The sequence below is a fragment of the Bremia lactucae genome, linkage group LG13, assembly GCF_004359215.1.
Source record: "Bremia lactucae strain SF5 linkage group LG13, whole genome shotgun sequence".
Lineage (NCBI taxonomy): Eukaryota > Oomycota > Peronosporomycetes > Peronosporales > Peronosporaceae > Bremia > Bremia lactucae.
Window position 1 is genome coordinate 3,088,319 of NC_090622.1, and position 22,706 is coordinate 3,111,024.

At 44.5% G+C, this 22,706-nt stretch overlaps 3 protein-coding genes across 3 annotated transcripts; 2 read left to right on the plus strand and 1 right to left on the minus strand.

The window, feature by feature from the left end:
- Positions 1 to 4,533: 4,533 nt before the first annotated feature.
- Positions 4,534 to 4,826, plus strand: CCR75_003858 (uncharacterized protein; the record flags this gene model as incomplete). Its single annotated transcript, XM_067961950.1, has 2 exons — positions 4,534 to 4,622; positions 4,673 to 4,826. 2 exons carry the CDS (start codon positions 4,534 to 4,536, stop codon positions 4,824 to 4,826), a joined length of 243 nt encoding a protein of 80 aa, XP_067823417.1.
- A 64-nt stretch (positions 4,827 to 4,890) lies between these two features.
- On the minus strand, positions 4,891 to 6,063 carry CCR75_003859 (uncharacterized protein; the record flags this gene model as incomplete). The annotated part of the gene is made up of 1 exon (XM_067961951.1): positions 4,891 to 6,063. One exon carries the CDS (start codon positions 6,061 to 6,063, stop codon positions 4,891 to 4,893), a length of 1,173 nt encoding a protein of 390 aa, XP_067823302.1.
- A 13,974-nt stretch (positions 6,064 to 20,037) lies between these two features.
- CCR75_003860 (uncharacterized protein) lies at positions 20,038 to 21,216 on the plus strand (the record flags this gene model as incomplete). Its single annotated transcript, XM_067961952.1, has 1 exon — positions 20,038 to 21,216. One exon carries the CDS (start codon positions 20,038 to 20,040, stop codon positions 21,214 to 21,216), a length of 1,179 nt encoding a protein of 392 aa, XP_067823504.1.
- Positions 21,217 to 22,706: the final 1,490 nt, after the last annotated feature.

The window sequence follows — 22,706 nt, forward strand, 5'->3', positions numbered from 1 at the left end:
TCTCATTCGAAGGCTCATAATCAGCCGCCTGACGGGTATCAGGCGACTGTTCCATCCTCCCCGAGTCGGCCATTTCGTCCGACTCGCACTCATAATCGACCTCTAAAGAGGGGTCGTACTCACGTGGTGAATCACCACGTGCACTCGCAACACCAAGTGTTGTGCGAGTGGAAGACACTACGGTAGACGGAACGTCTACCGCAAGAGATAACAATGCGTCACCCGCGGCTGCACGAACCGCAGCCGAAGGTTCAACACTATCCTCACCCCGCATGAATTGTTCCTTCATGCGATGGAATTTAAAATGATGGATCTGACCAATCAAAATCATTTTAAAAATTAAGTGGTCATTTAGCGACCACTCCACCTAATGACATTCAGAGTGATTGTCGTTTAAGGGAGGGGTGATGTAACGGGGTGTATCGTTACATGAAATTAACAATAAAAGATTGTTAATTAATATTATCCAAAAGGTAGATAATATTTGGAGGAAATTACTTTAAATAGTAATTTCCTGAATTCTTATCCATAAATAGGTATAGACCATTATGTCTATTTATTCCGCAGACTAATCAGCTGTAGAAGTAATCAAAGAGAGTTACGAGATAAGATAGATAAGAATTCATTTACATGTTTAGTATTAGTTTATAGTTAAGACAACATTTACAAAGATAGATTAACAAGACACTTAACTATATTAATACAGTTTACATTTTACACTCTTAAGCTAACTTGCCTTAAGAGAAGTCTTCCTCTATACGTACAGTGTACGTCACCTAACGCGAGGCACCACTCACATCTGAAGCAGTGTGAAGTGGACTTGTACTGAAACAGTACAAGTCGCAGTGCCCCGTTACAAAACCGCTCCATTGCTGGGCATGAAGGTGTGCGCTTGTTGTGCGATGACTCGTTGAAAGCGCCCGTCTACACCTTTACTATGCCCCTTGTTATAAGAATAGCCATCATCCCGTGACGTCATCATTTCTCTAGAACATGTACTGCGCGACTTCATCTCAACACTTCTCGTTTTTTTTGGAGAATGTCATTCCGGTTGAAGTCAGAGCAGAAAATTCCTAAAAAAAATGATTTATTAAAAACGTTCGTGTTCCTTTCTCATCATTCACGACAAATAAGTAAAAAATCGAGAAATCAATAGGCGCTAATAAGTAACATATTTAAAAAATAAAGTCCGACCATAATATTGATTCTACAAGTCATAAGCATGGACCACAAAGGTTTGCTTCCATTAAAGCTCTGTAATGCTGCTAGCGCTAAGGGAGGCGAGTGTCGCTCGTGTAATGCATTGGCGTTTTGCTGCAGTATTACTCCACATATACACACTATACTTTTAATATTTAGATGAAAATAATGAAACTGAAAAATCCGACATCACTCTGTCGACAATATTGTTTCTTGCTGTTTCGAGTCATCTCTTTATGCAAGAATACCTAGCAAGGATTAAAGCAATAACTAAAGGGCTCACTTGCCCACAGGCGAACATCAAAAGAGCGATCTCGTGATATATGCAACATATATTTGCACCTGTGTGGCAGGATCAGCTGGAACAAGTCGAAAATTATCGCATGTCTCCTTATTCGGCACCAATGCAATGTATCTGCTGCCGTTCGGAAAGAATCTCGCATACTTGTCGACAGCAACCGAATCGATGGCGTTTTGGCTACATGTCGTGATTTGGAGCAATCCAGTCGTGTTGGGCTGTCCATCCATCTTCAGCTTGGCGACACTATCGATGGTCACCAAAGAACGACGAGAGGGATACCAATAATCGTCACTCGAACTCGCGAATCGCTTCATTGCCGCCTCGCAGTCTGATTCATTAACATCATCATTCCGACACGACTTTGCTTCAATATTCAACGCAAAATAGGTATGTTGTCTCCCTTTCACTCGATTGTACTTCCTAACTTGCAATTTGATCTTCGTTCCATCCCTCGCCAGTGTATGCACGTAATTCCTAAATGCAATGTCTTTCAACGCTTCATCTTCAAGCTTAATTTTGTCATACAATAAATTCTCGTAATAGGATGGTTTCACAATGTTGTTTAGTTGCCTCAGTGCATATTCAGAGGTGATCACACAAATACAGTTTGTAGTTGTATGCATGTACTTGTTCAAGTCATCGGAAACGTTTTCTTGAAATCCCACCATCCGTAAACGATTAAATTGACTCACCGATGCCCCTATACCCTCCGTAGAGACGGGTTCTGCAGCATGTGGAACGACCCGGCGGATAGCATCGTCAATCATAGTTCCCGCCTGGTCTTGCCCCAGAAGAAAAGCTCGCACATTTCCACCCGAGTAGAAGTATCTGTCGTTGTTCTCGTGTTCCGTCCACTCACGATGCGCGCCAATCGCATTCAAATCGGATAACGACCAAAATGGAACAATACACCGTGTCATTCCATAGAATTCGCTATTTCTAAAGCGATACGGAACAGAGGTGGCCATCAGCCGGTACGTTTTAAGGATTTCAAGGTCACCATGAACGTGGCTGTATTGGAGCCCGCCCAGACACAATTCTGTGTCCCTAAAATACTGACTGTGCAACTTAAGATCTTCGAATTCGGCGTCGTCCATTCGCCAGTAGTTCCTGTTCTCTGCATCCAGATATAGCAAGGAATATGCTTTACCGTATTGTTTTCGAAATAAGACGACACGTTTCTTCTGAATTAAAGCCATATAGAACGCAAATAACACAACCAGCATGCTTTTGCCAACACCAGGCGTACCCTCGAATAGAATTTTCTTGTCTTCTTTCATTTGATCCTGAAATATTTTGATAATATCTATCATTTCCTTTCGAACGTAGAACCACTCGGGAAAATCCGTTTCAATTTGGCAAATGTCGAGAGCGATGCCACCAACATGCCACCTATTGATCTCCAATTTTAGCCCAATCGTCTTCATCAGATCGTCCTGGATGGCAGTTGATGTCTTGGGCTTGTTCAATGCTAGATCTGCGTACATCTCTAATCCACGCTGCGGCGAAACTTGTACGATGACTGGGTTGTCCTCATCTTTTCCAAGCACAGTCAAAGGCGACGAAAGCTTGGCAATCGTCTTACCGCTCGTGTAATACGTCCAGTTCGCGAAAACTGTGAGCGAGGAAGCGATAACTTTTCCAGAAAGGGGGCGAAAGACTTTTGTAAACACTGCCTTTCGAAATCGAGCCACCGTCGAGTTAATTGCGCAGTCAACGAAGTCGGCTGACATCACCGGTTGGCCTAGCCCATCCACCACCACGAACCACACTTCACGAGCCATATCCGCGAAATCGAGAATAAGTGTAAACGAACAGCAAAGTTGTCAAATAATGATAAACACTAACTGTTTTCTTTTCCATAACAACGTATAGATGGGCACATTGTATCATGTCTATGTAAGCCTCGTCAAACTTAATATAAATTTATTTTTATATTCATTACATGAATGAGTGCATATGGATGCGTGTGCATTCCTGAGCTTCAACCTTTCTTTCTGAAGTTTATTTTATAAAATAAAATACAGTATGAATGAAACAACTTCAAAAACGTTTAAGTCGTATTCCATCGAATCGATGAAAGAACATATGTTGAGGCATCTATATCTCGTTTTGCCATTTTCACATTAAGCTGGGAAATAGAAAATAGTACTGAGTTCTTTAGATGGCTGTTGGAGCTGGTTGCATCACGTTTTTGGTATCTAATCTTCTTTGATCATCCTGAATGCGATCCAAAGTGTTTTGCTATCGTCGTCAAGAATCTTCAACATTGCATGAAAAAATTATCGTATGAAGGATAAGAAGCACTGCTGCAAATAGCAGAATCCAGTGTAAAATTTACTTGTTAAACAATGCATTGGAATTGAGAGATCTGACGTCGTTCTATTGGCAATTAGTACGCAAAACAAAGAAAGATACACTCTTTGCCTTTTTAGCAATATTGATAACATGCTCGTCGCGGACTACCTTTAAGACAATAGCGGGTATTTCGGAGGAATAGGTCTTGGCACTCGCTTGCGAAGATGGATGTAACAATATATTTATGATGCTCTTACCAATGACAATTACAAAAGCACTCCAGCGAGAGACAGCCACACTTGAATTACAGTAATCGTAAACGAATTAGATGCATCGGGAAAGTTAAAAATGACTCTTGATTCACTTGTACGCTTCACTCTAAATGCAAAATTTTTGTGATCTAAGATCATTTCAATTTACTGCTGCAACTGCTATAGCCGATCGAATTAATAAAGACTTCTAATTTTACGGTAATTGAGATTTCTCATCCCATGTATTCAATGGTGTAATGAGTTTTTTAGGATGATTTGCGACTTAATTCGCGGACGTTTGTGTTCAAGACGCAGTGGGTGCCCAAAGCCAGAGACAAGACGTCCCATGAATGCCACAAGAACTTTCAAGCGCTGTCGAATCGCATTAATTGCGACGCGTGCGGAAAGTCTGTCGGTCCTGTGTGTTACGAGAGAGCACGTGAGGCTTTTGGCTGTCGAGATCGTACCCAACATTTGAGTCTCATGCCTCGAAAGAGCCCGATTGCCTCTTCCAACGACAGTAACCCTAAAAAAGGGGGCTACGCCGACTTGGAGACAAGTCCTTCGGGAGGGTACGTTTGGACTGGGAGGGTATCTTTTTATCTTTTTAAGAGATATAAAGTCGAACAACTGCCGTGTTTTATTTAACTTTACAGTGTACCCGTGAAGATGTTTTGAGCAAGTCTATTTCTAAGCCTAAAGTGAACTATGGAGCGGAATCTCTAGAAGCGTGCGGCAAAGTGTCTCAAGTTGTATTGAAGAACTTAAAGATTTGACGAAGTAGCTAAACGCAATGAAGTTTTACTAACGCTTCGAAATGAAATGTACGCAAAGGCTTACTTATAGCTTACGCAATGCCTCCGTGACGACTGCATTGATTTCCAATGGTTCAGGAATGACCATATCAGCAAAGCCCTGCATATCGACGATACGTCTAAGCGATTCCACAAGATTTTGCTTAGGCTGACTCGTTTCGACATTCTGTAGTACACTCAATACTTTCTTGCGTATTGCTTTCTGACGGACGGTGAATTCAAGCTTTTCGGAATAGCGTGTCCAAAGGTTACAGTATCGCAGCCATCGCAAAAGCTTCTTGGGTTTCAGACTCTGGACGGTGCTTTTCAATAAGAACGTGTCGAGATACTCTTGAGGAGTCAGATTTTGTTCGAAAAGCGCAATCTCATTCGCTTCGTCATTAATAGATGCGGTGTGAAACTTCATCTCTATATCTTCAAACACAGCATCAGCGTTGAACCTTAGTAACCATTCGCCCAGCTCTTCCTTCGACAGTAGGCTATATGTTTCAACATAGTGTAGTACATTATACGGGAGCACCTCTTCCTCAAAGAAGTCGGATCGCAATGGTCGAAATTCTTCTGGCATCCATTTCGAGACGCTAGGGAGAAGATTCGCCAACACGCGTTGTCGGTCGTCAAGATCGAATTCGACTTGTTCTAATGCCCAAAAAAACGCGTCGGGGTCCTTTGCGATGATTTTACAAACGTTGTCGTTCCCGTTTTCATCCGAAAGTCGCCGCATCAGCACTTGAAGCGCGACTTTTTTCGTGTTTGAATCGCGCGATTTTAGAAGAACAGCAGCCAATTCATGGGCCTCGGTGGACTTTTCGAAATGAATAAGAAGGACGTTCGAGACCATTTCATTGTAGGCGTCTTTGTCGGCCTGACTAAAACGTGCGCGAGCACGCATTGTCGAAGTTAGCCACGAATCAAGTTGATGCAATTCGGTGGGCTTGTCGTTGAGATGGGGAAAAAAGTCTTTGAATGACTTTGTGAAAGATTCGAGCAAAGGCAGAGGTTCGATCCTCTCTTCTGCGACTGTAGAGTCACTTTGCCGCGGGCTTGTCGCAGATTTATCAACAGACGCGGGAACGAAACCCGTGGCGTTGCTGGCCGCAAAGGGACGAGAGAGAGCGCCGTCGTCTGGGCGCAGGAATTGCCCATTGCTTACAGAAAGCACGCTGCAAGCCCCAATGGCACCGAGAAGCAGATTCATGAGGGCGTTTCGAGTGTCCGCGTGCCTCACCGCAATTGTGAATGTGATCCAAGTGCAGACGTTCTCCCTTTGTGGAGACAATATAGCCTCTCGTGTTGAAGTTGCTAAAGCTAAAGCGCAGAACAGATCGCCTCTTTGAGTTCAGACAAAGATCATTTGCAACATTGGCAAGAGGATCGGAGATGAGTGGCTACGAAACAAGTTTCGCGGTGTTCTGCAATCCAGATGGTTGAACTGTATAGTCAATATAGAAGCTTCAACATCGTCACTTTACAACCAACTGATTATGTTATATTTAAATATCAAAATAAATGCAAGTTGCGTCGGAAAAGGGCAACATCAGCCCCTCGTTCGACATACATAACTTTTCGTTAAATGGACAGTGACTTGTATCAGCCGCCCAGATTTTGGTGCACTGACTCTCGAGGGGGAAGCTCTGCCATCAAGGGACGTGTACATTAAAGTCTCACAGCGATCAATCAACGCATACAGCCCTGCTCTATCGATCCAGTAGAAGCTGTACTAAGATACCCTCGCAGTCTTGTGTTCATTCACCTCTTTGTGAATTTAAATCTTGTGGCTTGGTTGTCATGACTAGTGCTTTACTATGACCCGCCACGCGCTCGAACAAACTTGAAGTTTAACGCGAGCCAGTGACAGAACCTTTTTTATGTTCTGCAATGTGATAAAAAACACGACAGAGACGCAACCTTCAAGTTGTGAATAAATAAAAAATACAGATTAATAATCACAACATAAGATATTTTCATGGTATGAGCATTCCATTACATCTCAAAAATTAACAATTATTCCTTTAAAATCGTCTTTAGATCCCCCTTTTGGCCTTTTGGTCCCTAAATTTGCATTTGAAACGGTATAGCCACACACTCTTACCTATCTTCCTCTATGTTTATGAGAGTAGCTGAATGTAGCAACTTCTTCGCAACTAGATTCCTATTGAGAAACCTTTATGTAGGCCCTCCCAGCTTTAGTAGCTTGAAATGTAACGGGGTGTATCGTTACATAAAATTAACACTTAAGGTTGTTAATTAAAATAATATCTAAAAGGTAGAGAATATTTGGAGAATATTACTTTCTATAGTAATGCTCGGAAATCTTATCCATAAATAAGTATAAGCCGTTATATCTATTTATCCCGCAGACTAATTAGCGGTAAACGTAAACAAAGAGAGAAAAAGATAAGATTTCAATTGCGTGTTTAGTATTAGTTTATAATTAAGTTAGCATTAACAGAAAGAAAGAAGAAGAAACTTAATTATATTATTACAGTTTTCATTTAACCCTCTTTAAGGTAGTCTTCTTAAAGAGTAGTCTTCCTCTGCACGTACTAGTGTACGTGAAGTGACGGTAAGCCACCACTCGCAACTTAAGCAGTGCGAAGTGGACTTAAACTGAAGCAGTACAAGTCGTAGTGCCCCGTTACACCTGGTAGCACTTTGTAGTCCGTCCAAGGACCACATTTCCTTCATTGGTAGCACTTTGTAGTCCGTTCAAGGACCACATTTCCTTCATCTAACATGGACATGTCAGATGACAGTGGGAATACGCATCACGTTTCGCGTGATAGCTACTCCTTTCTAAGTACCGTAGAAAGGAGTGCGATCAAACGAATGAGTTCGACTGTTGGGAACGATGTCATCTTGGCCATGCTGTCTGTACTGCACAGAGATGCCCTACATTCAGCCATCGCCAAGTTTATACAACATGAACTTGACGAGATGAAGGAAAAAGTAGCCTTGCTGAATCAACAGGCAGAACTGTTGAGGTTACAACAGGTACAGATCCCTGAACCTGGGATGACGCATACGCGTCGTCCCGAAACTCTAAAGATTGACATCTCTAAGTATAGGAGAGTCGAAGAAGACTCCCTCTTAAGATGGTTTGTCGAGTTCAATAAGCGATTGCAGAAATGCCGTCGCTGCCAAAAATTAGGACACTATGCTCATGAGTGTAGTGCCCCACGCCCAGCACCGAAAGGTACTGAACGCAATTTTGGACCAAATGCTAAAAACGGCAACGGTCGCGGGTCCGACGTTGTTGCAAAATCGCAACAGCGAGGTGGACCGCCAAAAAAAACGGACGGGGTCAGTAGGGGCGCAACGCCTACTGACCCAGCAACCTCAATAGAATTTGCAAATATCTTGACTAAAGTTGCTCCATACACGATCATTATGCATCTCTTCACCTGGTGATGACGTATCCCTAATCACCTTGAAGTTGAAAGTGACAAATGATTTGTCACTTAAAGCCCTAGTGGACTGCGGAGCGTCGAATAACTTTATTCGTCGCCAGTCACTAGAGGGTAGTAGGCTCAAATATATTGAGCGCGACATCCCTCCAACGAGGATGACGGCGCGTCTAGCGACAGGGGCATCGATAACAGTAATGAAACGCGTAGTGAAATTTCACTACACTTTAAGAGATTGGCAGTATGATGATGTTTCATCTTACTGGATTTGGATGACAAAATTAATGTCATCCTAGGTTTACCTTGGTTCAGAAAATATGAGCCAAGAATCAGCTGGCAGCACCGATCCGTGAAGATGACTTGCGATCGATAAATTCTTTACCGTGAAGATGACTTGCGATCGATAAATTCTTTACCGATCGATTAAAAGCGGGCCATGTAAGGGTGTCAACCTCCCCACATAGCTCTTCGACCCTCTATGTGCGAAAAGCCACAGGAGGGTGGCGGATAGTGCACGCATTCAACAAACTGGATGCTGCAACGATACCGGCTCAGACGCCGGTACCTAGAGAAGACGTAATCATAGATGGTATGTCTAAAAGTACGATCTTTTCATCTATGGTTCTGATGGATGGGTTCTATCAAATCCTTATGCGTGAACGGGACATCCCGTACACAGCAGTGAGCACTCCCAGTGGGATGCTCTGGGAATGGCTAGTGATGCCTCAGGGGCTTAGTAACGCCCCACCAACATTTAACAGATGCGTAACGAATCTGTTCAGACCGGTGCGGGATTTCGCACCGAGTTTTATCGACGATGTATTCGTCCACAGCCGGGCCATGGACGGTAAGACGGACGTGGAAGTTCATATAACTCACGTTCATTAGGTTCTTACACTTATGCGAAAGCATAAGTTGTACACAAATATTAAGCAAGTGTGTATTCGCTGCAAGCGAAATACCACTTCTTGGGTGCATCGTCGGTAAACACGGCGTGCGCCTTGATCCCGAAAAGATCAAGGCAATCACCGACTGGCCAGTTTCAGTCGATGTCAAGGGACTTAGAAAGTTCCTTGGTTTAGCGGCGTACTTGCACAAGTACTCTCGCAATTATGCAGAGATGACAGTACATCTCTCTCGTCTCTTGAAAAAAGACGAGAAATGGTTATGGAACGCTGATTGTCAGCGTTCGTTTGAAGGTGTCAAGCAAAGCTTGATGCAATCGCCCATCTTGGCGATTGCAGATCAAGACAGACCATTTCATGTGGTCTGTGACGCCAGCGGTTTCGCTATCGGCTGCGCGTTAATGCAATACGATGCAGACGGCGCGGAGCGCGTCGTCTGTTACCAATTGTGCCAGCTGCAACCAGGTGAACGCAATTTTTCCAGTGCATAACAAGGAACTCCTTGCCATGAAATATGCATTGGCTAAATTTAGGGTCTATCTCTTCGGAGATAGACCGTTCATCGTATATACGGACCATGCGTCATTGCGCACGGCCGTAAACAGCCCACACCTCTCGCAAAGAATGGCGAGATGGCTATCCTTCTTTGCGGAGTATAATTTCTCCGTAGAATAAAATCCAGGGCGAATTAATGTCATCGCTAATGCGTTATCACGCCGACCCCGATTTCGAGTCAGCAGTGCACTCCAACAGTGAAATTAAATCCACTGTTGCAACACTCACTACGAGTGTTCCGTTAACAACCTTAGTTGATGACATAAAGAAAGCCTACACAGAAGATAAAGACCTTCTATGTTTAACGGATAATCTAATGAGTCCATCCAATTAAGCTTATAAGGATTTACCGGCCATATATCGATCGTCATCCGGTCGATAGACAACACGCAACGGCTTATTGTATTACACAGCCGTTGCCGGCGACACTCCACGTGTCGTCGTCCCAACTCACAATGATTTGCGCTTGCACATCACCTATGAGTGTCACGATGCACTAACATGTGGGCATCGTGGACGTGAGATGACTTACCTAACAGTAAGTCGCGACTTTTACTGGTCCTGCCAGTATCAGTTCGTGCGCAAGTACATTCGTGCTTGCGAGGTGTGTCAACGGGTGAAGCCTACCCTTCATTCCGTGCACCTCTCCAACCTCTCCCACTTCCGGCAGAGTGCTGGCAGTCCGTATCTATGGACTTTGTCTTCGGATTTCCCAATGGCGATCACAAAAACAATGGAATACTTGTTTTTGTAGACTGATTCAGCAAGATGGTACATCTTGCTGCAGTATTAGAGTCGATCACGGCTCCGGGCTATGCGCGTGTCTTTATCGACACGGTATTCAAACTCCGCGGTCTACCCCGTGAATTAGTCTCGGATAGAGATCCACGATTCACGGCGGAGTTCTAGCAATTCGTGTTCCGATCTCTTGGAACACGGCTGACTATGTCAACATCCGATGACTTAGAAACAGATGGTCAACCGGAACGCGTAAATCGCGTCCTCGAAAAGATACTTCGAGGTTACGTCCAATCGTATCCGAAATGGAGCGAGTTTTTACTGATGGTCGAATTCGCCATCAATAATTCGGTGCATGCGTCTACAACGCATACACAGTTCTTCGTGACTGGCTTGCGCCATCCTCGCATACCCACCCAATTAGAGGGATCCTCTAGTTTAAAAGGGGGGGTGGACTCGCACGAGCAGGACCACTTCTGGCTCATGCTCATCACGCGTCGAATTTAACAACGACGCGAATGATGTCGATGTCGAAGAAATCGACATCGAAGATGAGAAAGATCTCATGGCAGTGCGCACAAAGCGTACTGAAAAAGACAAAACAAATGAGTCAGCAGGAGAATTTCTGCAAACTCGAGAATCAATAATCCGTTTCGTTCAGGATTCCATTTCTAACGCAGTGGGCAGTCAGAAACGGAATGCAGACAAACATGGAAGAGCAAATGTTTATTCATTTAAAATTAATGATCTAGTGCTACTCTCTACGGTTAACTGAAAGGCCCAATGAACTTGGGTAGTAAATTACTGCTACCCACATTAGTGACTATAAAGCATCCTACCTGGGCCTTTCCGTGTACTGCATCGCAGAGGCAATGCGTACACAATAGCATTGCCACGTAGGATGCGAACGCATCCTATGTTTTACGTTGGTCGGCTCCGCCCGTACCATCAGTACGCGATTTCTTCCGAGGACGGATGTGACCACCCTTTTCAAGAATCCCCAAAAGATTCTTGTGATCGCAAACCAAATTCTCATGTTGAATCCGAAGTTTCTCATGCAGGTTTCGAAGATCCTCGAAATCGCGATGAGCTGACGACAGCTCATCACGAACAGCATGATATTTCCGTTCGTACTCCAACATGGAGTTCCCACTCTTCGAACGGTCTTCCAACCGCTCGATATGGTAAGCCAGCACCGTCTGCTCCAACGAGCGACACTAGTCGCGCTCGTGGTCAAGTCCCTCCACCAAATCATGGAGGAGGTGATCAATTTTGTCGATCTTCGACATTAGATCCGACATAAGGTTCGGATCTGGTTTCCCTCCTTCACCACAACCATTGGTGTATTCTCACGGTGGTCAACGTTTCCTTGTATAAGTATCCAGAACCACCGTGATGTGAAGGAGCAGCGAACGAGTTATCTTGTTTGCTGCCGCGGTTATCCACCTTCATATTACAGCTAGGAGCCTCGTTCCCAGCTGGTTGCTGACGTTGAGGGCCTCGTTCGTCAGTATGACAAGACTCATCCGATGGTTCAGAAGGTCCATCGGAAAACACGCGCCCTGGCGCCTGTAAATCGATTGCAATACGTTAATCCCATCCCACATCTCAATAGAGATGCGAGCCCTTCCCCAGGGCCAAGAAAGGAAATAAAAATTTCCTTTTACCCTCTTCGAGTTGCCAACACAACACGGACAGGGATCACCCCATGTGAAGCATGAAAGCCAAGGCTCACGTGACAACCGATGCAATTTATACTTTGCACCGGTTGGAGTTCATTTCTCAAACTTAACGCGATTTGCGTTAAGGTTTTGAAGCCAGGCCTCGCGTCCAATGTCTTCGACATTGCGAATGAACACGCTCCAGGCTTGCACAAGCGAGACTTTATCTCGCTTATTGTTGCCACTAAACCATCGATGCTTAAGAAAAGCATCGCGAACGGCTTCTTCTCAGGGGCGAGATGAGACATTTTATTGTCTTCACTCCGCTGAGTGGTACCCACTGAAGCAGCGATACCACAAGAACTTCTATTACGATGGCTTACGCCATCGTCATCACCTTGCACATAAACAGGTGCAGGTAACCGTACGGGAGACAAAACGGGCGATGAGAGATCATCCTCGTTGTCGGAACCAAATAGACTATTAACTCGTCTATCAGAATGAGCCCTCTCATTCGAAGTCTCATGGTCAGCCGTCTGACGTTTATCAGGCGACTTTTTTATTCTCCTCGAGTCGGCTATTTCCTCCGACTCGCATTCGTAGTCGACCTCCAAAAAGGAATGGTATTCACAAGGTGAATAACCACGTGCACCCGCAACATCTAGTGTTGCGGGAGTACAAGATACTACGGCAGACGTTCCGTCTGCCGCAAGAGATAACAGTGCGTCACCCGCGGCTGCACGAACCGCAGCCGACGGCGCCGCACTATCAGCACCCCGCATGAATTTGTTCTTCATGCGATAGAATTTAAAATGATGGTTCTGACCAATCAACATCATTTTAAAAATTAAGTGGTTACATAGTGACCACTCCATGCAATGACAGTCACAGTTATTGTCGTTTGAGGGAGGGGTGATGTAACGGGGTGTACCGTTACATGAAATTAACACTTAAAGGTTGTTAACTAATAAATTATCTAAAAGTTAGATAATATTTTGAGTATATTACTTTATATAATAATGTTTAGAAATCTTATCCATATATAACTATAGGCCAATATATCTATTTATACCGCAGACTAATCAGCTGTAAACGTAATAAAGAGAGAGAGACAGATAAGATTTCAATTGCATGTTTAGTATTAGTTCATAATTAAGTTAGCATTAACGGATAGGAAGAAAAGAAACTTAATTATATTAATACAGTTTTGATTTTAACCCTCTTTAAGGTAGTTTTCTTAAAGAGTAGTCTTCCTCTGCACGTACTAGTGTACGTGAAGTGACGTAAGGCACCACTCGCAACTGAAGCAGTGTGAAGTGGACTTGTACTGAAGCAGTGCAAGTCGTATTGCCCCGTTACATGCTGCTCTTTCGTTTTGCTCTTTTTATGACTTGGCAAATAAGTGCGGGCGCTTTTCGCCTTATCTCACCTGTCAAAACAGTCCATTTAATATCGCCAAACGATGTAGGTTTGTGGCTATAACAATTCCATGATGTAATTTAGGGGGATGATGTAATGGGGCACACATCGGTTGGAGAACCGTTGTTGTAGTTCATTTACTTTATGAGTAAAATACCCTTTTATCTAATTTTAAAATAATTAGTTACTTAAATCCCATTTATTATAGGTAACAAATGTGGTCGCCGCCAGATATAAATCTGGCGGCCAAAATTTACTTAAAATTTGCTAGGGTAAGGTTTTCAGATGTAAATATAAATAAAGTACAGTTTCCCTTTTGATCTTAAAGCGTGAAGTGCCTTCCTCAGGCTTGCGCATTGATCTGTAAGAGATAGAAGCCTTTCTAAGGTATAATCTTTTGGGCACTTGTAACAATATTTATGGGGGTCTCAATGAGAGCGTTGCCCGGACGGAATTATTTCGATCTCATCCTGCTACTTTCGAAGAGGCAGTTGCCATAGCGTTACGCGCCGAGTTCGACTTTAAGTCTGCTCGCGTAAGCAGACCTGTTTACCGATCAAGCTCTCCGAGCACATTGGTTCCGTCTAATAGAGCGGAACCCATGGATTTAAGTCTCGTTGAGGAAGGAGAGAGGCTCTTCAAGCTGTGGAGCAGCATAAGACCACTTGTCGATGATATACGTGCGGAAGCACGAAAAATTTACGTCCGGCCTGCCCCCTACGAAAATCGCGTAAAAGCTCGAAAGAGCTCCAACTCCGACCTATATCAGAGATCTGGTACGGTGCGGGGAAACGTCGATACCCAGTAGGTGCAGGGCGCCCTACTAGTGAAGACCTAGGCTCTGTTGAACCTCTAGGAGGTGAGATTAAACAGAGCCTAGCCCCAATTAGCTCGGTGCTTAATGGCACGGCGCGAGAGTAGCCTGGCTTGCTAGTCGCTCAAGCGACTGTAAATGGCTTTGATAAGCCGTTGTCAATTTTAATTGACTCTGGAGCGTCTTGCAATTATGCTCGACGCCTTCCCATGAAAGATGTCTACAATACGTTGAGACGCTTAAAGCGCATGAAGGTGATACAATCACTGTTCGCTTAGCGACTGGAACTCGTGTCACTGTTCCTAAAGTTCCATTGAACTTAGGTATAAAGTTTCTGACCTTTGACAGTATGGCACGCTGTCTCGTCCTTGATTTGGATTCAAGATATAAATTTATCCTTGGTATGGCCTAGCTAGAACACCATGAGCCATGGAATGATTGGAGGTCTAAGACCATAGGCGTCACGCGCAATGTTCCTAGCAAAGTTTTGGCGAGTCATGAACAGACCTTTGCTAGGCAGCAAAAGCGCTATTGACGTGGATTATTGAATAGTCTGTCAGTGTTTTAGACATTAAAATGTCTAAGTTAATAAACTCCGATGTTAAAACAATAATTCTGAGCCCGACTCAGCATAAATAAGGGGAACGGCACGTACTTCGTCGAGTAACACTCGCTGTAAGAACGATTTACTGAATGCTGAAGGCATTGTTGACCTAAGGCCAAATCATCGAGGGTGCAATATTCCTGAAATACGTGGAGTGGCACGTCTAATTCCACCGAGTATGGTCGGTCGAGGTGGCATCATACTGAGCGTCATTAGTGACACTGTTGGCAGTTCGCCAGGACCTCAAGGGTGCAATATCCCTGAGATACGTGGAGTGGCACGTCTAAGTCCACTGAGTGTGGTCGGCTGAGGTGGCATCATACTGAGTGTCAATAGTGACACTATTGCCGGTTCGCCAGGGCAATTTGGGTCAACCCTTCTAATGCACGTAGAGCGACACGTAAACATTCGCTGGATAAGGAAGTTGAGTTACCTAATTCCTTGTCGGATGTCAAATTAGACACCATGTCTTGTATAGAACCAATTCAGGCTGGAAAATCTGGGGACGTAAATGGTCCGGCCTCTAAGAGGCGTATTGTCTCCACTCCAAGACAGGGGGGAAGCGAAGGGTTTACATCCTCACAAAGCGGTACGAGTGAGCAATTACACACGCGTGTAAATGGTGTAACCGTTAACATTGACGGGAAGTTAGCCTTGCGGCAATCCCTTAGTTACATGCTCTCTTAGAACTAGACGAAATGTCTATTGATGAGCGCAACCGAGCCTTACAGACTGGAGACTAATCTGAGATGGTGGTTATTCGGGTCGGACGAGGCTAGTCGTCTTTGTAGACAGACTGAGCGAAATGGTGCATTTAGCACCTTGAAAAACATCGACCACAGGCAAAGAGGCAGCTCTCTTGTTCCTGGATCATGTTTACCGACTACACGGGATGTCCGAGTCCATAGTATTGGACCGGGATCCACGTTTTACGTCTGGTTTTTGGCGACATGTGTTCGAGCTGCTAGGTAGCAAGCTCCACATGTCGACCGCAGATCATCCCCAGACCGATGGCCAAACAGAATGTGCCAATCGCGTCGTGGCGGATGTCTTGCGCACTATAGCAACTCCGAAAGAGTGGAGCAAGCAAGCAATTGCCTTTTGTGAAATTCGCTAAAAATAACAGTGTCCACGCCAGTTCGGGTGAGACACCGTTTTATATTAACGGACTGCGCCATCCTCAGACGCCAGTCTCGTTTGTGCGCAGCCCGAGTCTTAGTGGGGGAGGGCTCCTCACTATGCTCGGTGCGAAAGAGGGACATAGTTTCGTCAATATGACGATGACCCATGAGGGTATCATCTCAAAGACAGAAACTTGCCCTAGTGACCCTGCCAGTTTAGCAGTATTCAATAGAACAACGCCTTATGACCGACCTCTTGGCGGTATCATAGGCGAGTTTGATGCTAATAAGGCTCAACGCTTTGTGGGTGAGCGATTAGCCATCATACGTAAAGTCCGTGACGCAATGGCAAGCGCACAGGATAAGCAAAAGGAATATGCCGACCGAAATGGTCGCAAAAATAATGAACGCTTTAGAGTGGGTGAAAAAGTACTATTAAGTACTGCTTCCCTACATAAGGATGCAATTTCTGTACTACCTGGAGGTACTACGAAGTTGTTGCCGAGTTTCATTGGGCCCTTTACTGTAGTAGAAGAGGCTGGAGACCTAAATTATAGGCTCACCCTTCCCCGTATATAAAGACGCACCCCGTATTTTACGCAGGTCGTCTGAAACGGTATTTAGACCCGAATGAGGTCACATATCTTCATCCGTCTAATGAGACCGATGGTGACGCCGACTGTGAGTCGAGCGTCGTTCAGGTGAGGGGGACGGTGAAGGCGAAAAGCTATCGGACCGATGCCTCCCACCACGAACATGACTTGGATATAAAGGGACATCACGCGAGTTAACGCGGATCCCTCAGCATTATCCACTGAAAGAGGTCCAAGCGAGTCTTCAGGCGTTCTTAACCCCTGACGAGCCTTCGCTCGGATATTAACGAGATCCGAGGTTAGTCGCGAGACTTGACCCTCGTGATCCGCAATACGTCGTTCAGCAGCGCTAAACGCCTGTGACTGTACGGACGAAGGTAAGGCAGCCACGAGTAGTTGGGCGAGATCGCCACTCCTATCGGCCACCGCCTGCACTAATGGATGCGGGTGGGAATCAACGCTTCCTTGTTGGAAGGTTGCTTGCCCACCGCTCCATGAGGCAAGGGTATCAGATCCTCGTCCAATGGAAAGGTTACCCGAAGAGTTTTGACTCTTGGGAACCGTTCGATACCCTACGTATTGATGTGCCCGGCTTGGTTGCTGCCTATGAAAAGGAGCACCAGCTGAGGCCACTTCGCTAGTCTCAAATGGACTAGCAGAAGTAGCGTAGTGAGAAGAAACAGGGGGTACTGTACCGCCCATGATTTCTTTCACACGCAAACGGGCGAAATTAATTCGCTGCGACCGCTGTTTCATCGCATCGGAATGCGGATAAATACGGCGCAGGAATTCCACCTCGTATTGGTCGGGCGTTTCATTTGAACGCAACACGACCGGGATCAGGAAAATACGCCCAAGCATTTTCCCCAGAGCCCACCATAATTAAATGACGCCATTATAATTATGTGCATCTACAAGAGCGCGCTCTAGGAGCGACGCTCTTGGCTCGTTTAAACGAAACCATTAAGATGGAGGAGCATCAATGATCTGCCACCCGTCACATAGCCACGTTCTAAACTGGATTGTGACACCGACTGAGCACGTTCACGTGTCGTCGGCGGAGCTTTAGGCTCCGAATCCTCTATGTCAGAACCATTATGGATTATGGTCTGAGCATAGGGCGTTGTGATCATACCCATCGGAGAAGCAGCTGCGCCTTTATGGGCAGCGCTCTCATTATCTGTGTTGCTGCGCTATTCAGCGCACTTTGACGAATTTAAGAATGTAAATTCGTTCTTAAAGGGGGGGATGGTGTAACGGGCTAAAGTTGCCCTTATGTTACACATTCCCCGTTAAGTACACTTGGTGTACTTAAGGGGATGGTCAATTACTAAATTATAGTAATTAGACCCAGCACTCGGGTGTGGTACACATTTGTGACCAACCCTTGTGTATATGATGCACATGGGTGCATTCACATTAGGAGAGATGACGGCTAGCGTTATCCGTTACGCGAGGAGAAAAATACGCTCGCAATACATATAAGTGTTATCGATAGAGATGACATTTTGATTGGTAGAAATAGGTATGTGTATTTAATACGATTAAATTAAAACTCAGTCTGAAAACTACTTCCTTCTTGGAAAGTGCGCAGAAGGATTCGGATTACCGCTCCCGTGACGACACTTAACAGAGTACTTAGTGCGTTGGGTGAGGTCGCTAACGCGCCCACCAACTACCTCACTGCACGCAAGAGAAGCTGGTTAAACCGCTTCCTCTCTGTACTAGGGTGTGTGTCTAAGAAGAGCGTGGCCGCATTACGACGTGCCCGTCTACAGTCTTCCTCTGCACGTACTAGTGTACGTGAAATGACGTGAGGCACCACTTGCATGGAGGAAGTGCAAAGTGGACTTGTACTGAAGCAGTACAAGTCAGTAGTGCCCCGTTACACATATTAAACAATCTTTTTGCAGGCCTTTCATGTAACGGGGCACCACGACTTGTACTGCTTCAGAACAAGTCCACTTCGGACTGCTTCAGTTGCGTGTGGTGCCTTACGTCACTTAATGTACACTAATACGTGCAGCGGAAGAATACAACTACCTTGAAGAGGGTTAAATGAAAACTGTAATAATATAATTAAGTTTCTTCTTCTTTCTTTCTGTTAATGCTAACTTAATTATAAACTAATACTAAACACGCAATTGAAATCTTATCTTTTTCTCTCTTTGTTTACGTTTACAGCTAATTAGTCTGCGGGATAAATAGATATAACGGCTTATACTTATTTATGGATAAGATTTCCGAGCATTACTATAGAAAGTAATATTCTCCAAATATTCTCTACCTTTTAGATATTATTTTAATTAACAACCTTAAGTGTTAATTTTATGTAACGATACACCCCGTTACATTTCAAGCTACTAAAGCTGGGAGGGCCTACATAAAGGTTTCTCAATAGGAATCTAGTTGCGAAGAAGTTGCTACATTCAGCTACTCTCATAAACATAGAGGAAGATAGGTAAGAGTGTGTGGCTATACCGTTTCAAATGCAAATTTAGGGACCAAAAGGCCAAAAGGGGGATCTAAAGACGATTTTAAAGGAATAATTGTTAATTTTTGAGATGTAATGGAATGCTCATACCATGAAAAAATCTTATGTTGTGATTATTAATCTGTAGTTTTTATTTATTCACAACTTGAAGGTTGCGTCTCTGTCGTGTTTTTTATCACATTGCAGAACATATAAAAAGGTTCTGTCACTGGCTCGCGTTAAACTTCAAGTTTGTTCGAGCGCGTGGCGGGTCATAGTAAAGCACTAGTCATGACAACCAAGCCACAAGATTTAAATTCACAAAGAGGTGAATGAACACAAGACTGCGAGGGTATCTTAGTACAGCTTCTACTGGATCGATAGAGCAGGGCTGTATGCGTTGATTGATCGCTGTGAGACTTTAATGTACACGTCCCTTGATGGCAGAGCTTCTCCCTCGAGAGTCAGTGCACCAAAATCTGGGCGGCTGATACAAGTCACTGTCCATTTAACGAAAAGTTATGTATGTCGAACGAGGGGCTGATGTTGCCCTTTTCCGACGCAACTTGCATTTATTTGGTATTTAAATATAGCAGAATCAGTTGGTTGTAAAGTGACGATGTTGAAGCTTCTATATTGACTATACAGTTCAACCATCTGGATTGCAGAACACCGCGAAACTTGTTTCGTAGCCACTCATCTCCGATCCTCTTGCCAATGTTGCAAATGATCTTTGTCTGAACTCAATGAGGCGATCCGTTCTGCGCTTTAGCTTTAGCAACTTCAACACGAGAGGATTTATTGTCTCCACAAAGGGAGAACGTCCGTACTTGGATCACATTCACAATTGCGGTGAGGCACGCGGACACTCGAAACGCCCTCATGAATCTGCTTCTCGGTGCCATTGGGGCTTGCAGCGTGCTTTTTGTAAGCAACGGGCAATTCCTGCGCCCAGACGACGGCGCTCTCTCTCGTCCCTTTGCGGCCAGCAACGCCACGGGTTTCGTTCCCGCGTCTGTTGATAAATCTGCGACAAGCCCGCGGCAAAGTGACTCTACAGTCGCAGAAGAGAGGATCGAACCTCTGCCTTTGCTCGAATCTTTCACAAAGTCATTCAAAGACTTTTTTCCCCATCTCAACGACAAGCCCACCGAATTGCATCAACTTGATTCGTGGCTAACTTCGACAATGCGTGCTCGCGCACGTTTTAGTCAGGCCGACAAAGACGCCTACAATGAAATGGTCTCGAACGTCCTTCTTATTCATTTCGAAAAGTCCACCGAGGCCCACGAATTAGCTGCTGTTCTTCTAAAATCGAGCGATTCAAACACGAAAAAAGTCACGCTTCAAGTGCTGATGCGGCGACTTTCGGACGACAACGGGAACGACAACGTTTGTAAAATCATCGCAAAGAACCCCGACGCGTTTTTTGGGGCATTAAAACAAGTCAAATTCGATCTTGACGACCGACAACGCGTGTTGGCGAATCTTCTCCCTAGCGTCTCGAAATGGATGCCAGAAGAATTTCGACCATTGCCATCCGACTTCTTTGAGGAAGAGGTGCTCCCGTATAATGTGCTACACTATGTCGAAACATATAGCATACTGTCGAAAGAAGAGCTGAACGAATGGTTTCTTGAGCCTGTTGCTGGAGCTGTTCCTGGAGAGATAGTGGAGAAGCTTCACGGAACATTTGTCAATGACCTTTTAAATTTGGAAAGGTTTTCAAAAGACAAATTGGAGCCCCACTTGTATCTAAATAAGTTAATTAGTGAAAACACTGACCAAATTCTTGATCCCGAGACGCTTCTGCAATGGCTGCGATACTACAACCTTTACTGGAAAGAACTTCTAGAAAAGGCGTCAGGAGACACCGCCCAAGATATAGCAATACGCGAGCAAGTATTGAGGGTACTAAACGAGGTGAAGACGGATCCACCTGGTCAAGATCTTGTGGAATCCCTCCGACGCATCCTCGATATGCAGGCCTTCGTTGATATGGTCTCTTCTAAACCAGTGGGAAACAAGGACGCCGTCACGGAGGCATTGCACAAGGCCTAGGGAATTATTTGCGTCACTTCATTTTCAAAAGGTTTTTATTATGCTTAGCGGCTTTATCAATTCATTAAGTTCTTTAATACAGCTCTTGAATATCCTTAAATAGCACAGCGTCTTCGAGACTCCTTACCGCGTGCTGCTAGAGGTTTCTCGACTGCTTTGAAAAGACTTGATAAAAGGGTAACCCCATTTCGTTTACACCCAACAATTAGTTCATCTTCAAAAATAAGTAATCAGAAAAAATATTTGACACTTTTGCAAACACACACAACCTTAATAGATTAAATGTCCTCGCTTCCGATTTACGCTCTCAAGCAACGCAATTCATGTCATATTAAAAGCGTCTTTTGTCGGGGGTTTCTGTATTATTTTGCGTGGTTACTTAAGTGAATTATCAAATGTCGAAATTGAATTACACTTGACAGCTTTCGGCTGGTGCTACTATAGCAGCCACGCTCTATGTAACGGTGTGTACCGACCTCAGTGGCCGAATGGTTTAGCACTGGAAACTAGGACCGGGAGGTTCGTAGATCGATATCTGCGGAGCGCCGGAGATAGGCTAAGAAGCAGATGAGCAACCTACCAATGGATAACCGCCCTGCCAACCCGCGAAGGAGGCCCTGAGCTGAAATCCCCCATAGTGCTAGGGTGTGTGTCTAAGTAGAGCGTGGCTGTAACGGGGTGTATCGTTACATGAAATTAACACTTAAAGGTTGTTTATTAATATATTATCGAAAAGGTAGATAATATTTGGAAGATATTACTTTATATAGTAACATTCAGAATCTTATCCATAAATAGGTAAAGACCATTATACCTATTTATTCCAGACTAATCAGCTGTAGGAGTAATCAAAGAGAGAGTCACAGATAAGATAGAGATAAGAATTCATTTACATGTTTAGTATTAGATTATAATTAAGTTAGCATTTACAAAGATAGAACAAGAGACACTTCATAATATTCTATACAGTTTTTACTTTACCCTCTTAAGCTAACTCCCTTAAGAGAAATCTTCCTCTGCACGTACAGTGTACGTCAATTAACGTAGGGCAGCACTCGCAACTGAAGCAGTGCGAAGTGGACTTGAACTGAAACAGTACAAGTCATAGTGCCCCGTTACACCTGGTAGCACTTTGTAGTCCGTCCAAGGACCACATTTCCCACATCTAACATGGACATGTTAGATGATAGTGGGAATACGCATCACGTTTCCCCTGAAAGCTACTCCTTTCTAAGTGATATAGAAAGGAGTGCGGTTGAACGAATGAGTTCGACCGTAGGAAACGATGCAATCCTGGCATTACTGTCCAACTTAGACAGAGATGCCCTCCATTCAACCGTCGCCAAGTTCATACAACATGAACTTGACGAGATGAAGGAAAAAGTAGCCTTGCTGAATCAGCAAGGCTCTCAACAGGCGGAACTGTTGAGATTACAACAGGTACAGACCCCTGTACCTGGGATGACGCAAACGCGTCGTCCCGAAACTCT